This window comes from Merops nubicus, unplaced genomic scaffold, assembly GCF_000691845.1.
Source record: "Merops nubicus isolate BGI_N331 unplaced genomic scaffold, ASM69184v1 scaffold52351, whole genome shotgun sequence".
Taxonomy (NCBI): domain Eukaryota; kingdom Metazoa; phylum Chordata; class Aves; order Coraciiformes; family Meropidae; genus Merops; species Merops nubicus.
In genome coordinates this window covers 1-5,602 of record NW_008588742.1, presented here as the reverse complement: position 1 = coordinate 5,602, position 5,602 = coordinate 1, and the positions used below count along the sequence as shown (strand labels likewise).

The 5,602-nt window shown below is 52.9% G+C and overlaps 1 protein-coding gene across 1 annotated transcript; it reads left to right on the top strand.

Moving 5' to 3' along the window:
• Nucleotides 1-818: 818 nt before the first annotated feature.
• Nucleotides 819-3,914, top strand: FBXO42 (F-box protein 42; the record flags this gene model as incomplete). The annotated part of the gene is made up of 2 exons (XM_008949332.1): nt 819-1,068; nt 3,798-3,914. Coding segments are annotated over exons 1-2 (367 nt in total), but the record flags the coding sequence as incomplete, so codon positions are not given.
• Between the last annotated feature and the right edge of the window lie 1,688 nt (nt 3,915-5,602).

Genomic DNA, 5,602 nt, shown 5'->3' with positions numbered 1-5,602 from the left:
TGGGGAAGAGAGAATAGTTTGCATCCCTGGAAGCTTCAACAGCTTGGTTTGTTCCTCATAGTTCCTAATTTCAATCCCTTCTGGATGTATTTTCTTTGCTATCGAAAGTTTGGTAAAAATAATCTACTATACCCTTAAATATGAGTATGTTGGGCAAAAAGTCCTGTCATGTCTTCCCTCCTGAGGAGCAGGTTTGCTTCCTGGGCTCAGCACAGGTGGGATTTGTCCTGTGGAATGCAATGAGCCTCATCCCACCACCCCGGGGGGTTTGGGAGCTGGGGCTGCCTGGGCAGCATCGGGAGAAACTCGGCGCTGAGCGACACCAGAGCTCAGAGCTTGCCCTGGCTGGGGTCTATGGTGCAACCCAGGGAAGGATAAAAAGGGAATCTGGGATTGCTGGTTTTGGGAAAGAAGGTCCTCGTGCCATCATCCTGCTGGGTTTGAGGACACAGGGTGCAGGATCCATCCTGCAGTGAGGAGCAGGGGTTTGTCCCACTGGCCAAACCGGCCCGAGCCGCTCGTTAGGCTGGATTTATTTCGTGGTGTATTTCTGTCATCAGCACGTTACCTTATACTTGAGATGTCCTGGATAGCTGCAGAGAAGGATTCACTATTCTAACCTTTCACCAGCAATAAATCCTGGGGGGCTGTTTCCTCACCTCCACCCGCTCAGACCCGGGGGCAGGTATTTAACAAAGACACCGACCTTTGCTGCGCCCTCCGCCGCTGGCAGATGAATTTTTTGATGCTCTTCATTATCTTTTTGACCTCCCTGTGTTTTCTTTGCTCCCCCCCTGGCAGCCGTGAAGTGGAATGCCATGGCCAGCTCCTCAGACAGTGATGATGATGGGTTCATGGCCGTGGATCCCGAAGACGCCGCGGCCGAAGGGCTGATGGAACAGGACGACGAGCCCCACGCCGAGCTGGAGCTGGAGGAGACCAGGCACAACAGATCCATGGTGGAGCTCCCAGAAGAGGTTTTGGAATATATTCTCTCCTTCCTTTCGCCTTATCAGGAGCACAAAACTGCTGCCCTTGTCTGCAAACAGTGGTATCGACTCATCAAAGGTACAAGTGGCTGGCAGGAGAGCGTGTCGGGTTCGTTGTGGGAGCCTGGCTTTGGGTCCCAGCTGCTCTTGGCTTTGTTTTGCTGGTGCTTTCCCCTCCAACTGGAGAAATTCAGCTTCCTCAAAGCACCAAAAAACAGCTCCAGCCCTTGGGCTGCTCGCTGTGCTCAAGGCAGTGCCAATAGTGGGGCAGGATTGAGCCCCTCGGCCTGTTTTGTAGTTTCAAAGAGTGAAACTCCCCCAAACCTCCCCCTGACAGAGCCTCTCATGCTGCTTTTGAACTCTCCCCTTGCACCATTGACCTTCTCTCCCCCACCCAGCAGCCCCCATTGGTGTCATCCTGTGTCTAACTTGGCTGTAATTACACTTCATTTGCCTCTTGCCTGGTAATGAGCCCTCCCAAAGCTGGAAGCAAAGCCCTGCGTGGCTCCTACAGCTCTGCTGAAGATAAGCAGGATATAAAATCTACATTAAACCACATCTACATATTCAGACTTCCTGAAAGAGTAGCCCTGAGATACAGATACTTCCCTCTGCCTCTGCAGCATTCATTGCAAAGCCTTATGGGGATATTTTAATGCTGGGTAGATCCCATACAACAAATAGGTGGGTCAAATTTGGCTGAGGATACAAGCCAAGCAACCTGCTTCAGTGTTTTTTTTGGATGATTTCTGTTCCATTTCTGTCAGGGGTGGAGGGTTTGGTTACAAGCTTTGTTAAAAACCAAGCAGCTGAAGGGGAGACCACAGGTAAATCAGTAGGAAATGAGGCACGCTGCTGCACGAGGGGAACTTGTTCCTCCTGGAGAACGTGGAGAGGGTGTCAGGGGAGAAATGCCTTTGGCAGACACGTGGGGTGATGTCTCATTTGTGGACTTGTGCACGTGTGGAAGCCTTGCTCAGATTCCAGGAGTTTGCTGCCTTGCCTAGAATTCAACAGGCTGGAGATTGAAAAAAAAAAACCAAAAACCACAACTCCTTCAGCAGTGACCACTGCCCAGAATTACTCTTTTTGGATAATTTTGGGCCAGCAGCAGCCCATGGGCCTGTTGGAAGGTTGGGGTTTTATTTCCAAGTGTCCCTGGGGTCACTGCTGGGCTGCACTTTCTCACACATGCTTGTTCCTGAAAGAGCCCCAAGAGATGCAAAGGATGCAGCTGGAATGCCCAAACACCTGGTGATTCACCCCAAAAGAGACTGTGGGAAACATCCCTGGAGTGGAGGGGGAGGGAGGAGCAGCCTGAGGCTGGGGTGAGCTGTCCAAGTCTCACAGCTCAGGGGGATGAGTGGTGCTGGGCAGCAGTGCCATTTTTGTGGCAATTCCAGCCAAAATAAAAAGAGCAGTTCAGTTGCCAGCCTGCAGGCCTGAGGCAGAGGTCACTCGAGGTAAACACTGCATTTGTTTTCTTCGGGGGAATTTTTCCTGTTTCTCAGGATACATCTGCCCTGAGATCCTATAGTTGAGATCACATTCCCCACAGGACTCTCAGGGAGCAGCTGCTGGAGGACCCTGGGCTTTTTAGTGCTCATTTTTAAACAACAAAACTTAAACCTTCCTGCTTTCTATCCCAGAGTGTGATTTCTTGCTGGGGGTGTTCCTGGCACGGGGCTTTCAGGAAGCAAATCCTGAAGGGAAATAAAACTCTTGGCAGGTTGTGGCATCCTCAGTGTGAGAGCTGTGGTGGGTGCCACCAACCATCTGCTGAGCTCCTGCAGTCCTCAATCTTCTCCAGAACGTTTTCTGTCCACGGGGAGCAGCATCTGGCCCCTCTCAGCACAAACAGGGGCACGTGTGCTCCATACACAGAGTTAGTGGCAGCTCTGGGGCTGGGTTGCTCCACGGAGGAGCTGTTCTCAGCCAGAGCTGCTCCTCAGCGTGGCCAGGGAGGAATATTTGAGGGGAGACCTGCTGGTTCTTGACAGCTCCTTGACAAGAGGCTGGAGCCAGCTGGGGGTCGGGCTCTTCTCCCAAGAAACAAGCAACAGGACAAGAGGAAACAGCCTCAAGTTGCCCCAGGGGAGGTTGAGATTGGACACAAGAAGAGGAAACAGCCTCAAGAGGGTTGCCCAGGGCTGTGCCAGGCTGCCCAGGGCAGTGGTGGAGTCCCCACCCCTGGAGGGGTTTCCAAGCCGTGGAGATGTGGTGTGAGGGACACGGGGCAGTGGGGACCTGGCAGTGCTGGGGGAACCCTTGGACTCAATGATCTTGAAGGTCTTTGCCAACCAGAGCAATCCTGTCATTCTGTTTTCCCCTAAGACACATTAACTTTATCACTGATATCTCCTCTCATATTTTGGATTCCTGTGCAGCACCCTCTTAAAAGCGCATGACAGCCCATTGTTTATCCTGTAACATGCACTGAGGGAAGGGCAGCAGCTGCTCTGGGCTGTGCTGAGGGGACAACAAGCTGATGTCACAGCAGAGAAAGCTGAAAACCAGCTCTGTGAAGCCATCTCCCCTGCTTTACCTTTCCCAGAGGCTTCAAATTCCCAAGCTGAAGCAGACAGGTATCAGAAATGTCATGAATCAGTTCAGGGAACTCTGCTGGTTTCCCACATTTACAGACTCTGGTCCTTATTCCCTTTAATCCTCCCACTTCCCACCGGCCTGTTGACAGCCTGAGCTCAGGGGTTCTGTGTGACTGCTGGCAGGCTGCTTGTGCAGCTCTGCAGGCACGCTGTGTTCCCAACCTCCCCCAAATTTGGCTGACGTTGTCTTTTTTCCCCCTAGGTGTGGCCCATCAGTGTTATCATGGCTTTATCAAAGCAGTGCAAGAGGGAAACATCCAGTGGGAGAGCCGCACTTACCCCTACCCCGGCACCCCCATCACCCAGCGCTTCTCACACAGTAAGTACCTGCTGGGGACACCTCTGACCACCCCCGGGGGCAGTTTTGGGGGCCCCTCACTCCAACAAGGACCTTGAGGGGCTGGAGCGTGGCCAGAGAAGGGCAACGAAGCTGCTGGGGAAGGGTCCAGAGCCCAAGTGTGGGGAGGAGCAGCTGAGGGAGCTGGGGGTGCTGAGCCTGGAGCAAAGGAGGCTCAGGGGAGACCTTCTGGCTCTGCACAGCTCCTGACAGGGGCCTGGAGCCAGGGGGGGATCGGGCTGTGGTCCCAAGGCACAAGGAACAAGGGACAGGGCAAGAGGCAACAGCCTCAAGTTGCCCCAGGGGAGGTTGAGGTTGGAGCTGAGGAGAAATGTCTTCCCCTGGAGGGTTGCCCAGGGCTGTGCCAGGCTGCCCAGGGCAGTGGTGGAGTCCCCATCCCTGGAGGGGTTTCCAAGCTGTGGAGATGTGGTGTGAGGGACACGGGGCAGTGGGGACCTGGCAGGGATGGGGGAACAGTTGGACTCAATGGTCTTGAAGTTCTCTTCCAGCCAACCCAATTCTCTGATTAAAAGATCCGAGGGCTGGAGCAGCTCTGCTGGGAGGACAGGCTGAGGGAGTTGGGGCTGTTCAGCCTGGAGAAGAGAAGGCTCCAGGGGGATGTTATAGGGACCTTCCAGTACCTGAAAGGGGCTGTAAGAAACCAGGGGGTGTCTCTTCACAAGGGTTTGTAGTGACAGGACAAGGGGTGATGGTTTTAAGCTAGAAAAGGGTAGGTTTAGGTTAGACATTAGGAAAAAGTTGTTTAATGTGAGGGTGGTGGATCCCTGTGCCACACGTGCCTGGCTGGAACATGCAGCTCTGCCAACACAAGCCCTTCTCACCAGAATTCAGTGCCTGCTTGTCGTGGCTATTGGCTCATTCCTCCTAGGAAATGATAACAGAGCTGGGGTGGGATTTTTGGCTCTCTGGGTTTGCAGCTTTTACACACAAGCTGCTTTCCAAACCTCCCCTTCGACTCTCAGCTGAGTTTCCCCTTCAGTGGAAACCTCACTTGGTGGTGACTTGACTCTCGTGGCTACCAAAGCCCCTGAGTCTGTTCCCACCACACTCAGGGCCGTGTGCTGGTGCCTTTTCCAGCAGATCCCCTCCTCCATCTGTGAGTTTGGAGCAGGCTGAGCCTGGCTCACTTCAAAATAAACCCCAGAGCTGCACGGGAGAATTAAGCAATGCTTAATGTAGGGGTGAATTTTTACCCTGCTTCCCATTTCTGGAAGAAAACAGGAAAAAAAAACATTCCCATTGAGGCAAAGATGCTTCAATAAAACTTGTTTTGTGTGCTGCAGGAGCATCCAGCTGCCTCAGCCAGACAACACACTCAGCTATGACAAATATTCAGTCCTTGTGGCTTCCTCACTGGGTCAGGCAGTCCTCCCAGGGAGCAAATTTCATCTTTTTCAAAAGTAAACAAACACGGTGTAAAGGCTGCCCTGCCAAGAGCAGCCCAGGCAGGAAATTTTCACCTTCCCAAGCCATGATTTATGAAGCAACCAATGCACAACCTCCTGCCAGGACAAGTCCAGGAGAGGCTGCAGGAAGCTCTGGTGAAGTCATTGTGCTCCTCAAAGGTTTCCTCGTCCTCCTAAAGAAAGAAACAGTCACCACCCCTCCTAGCTCATGTTTAAGGGACTGGGAAGTGAAGGACTGGGAAG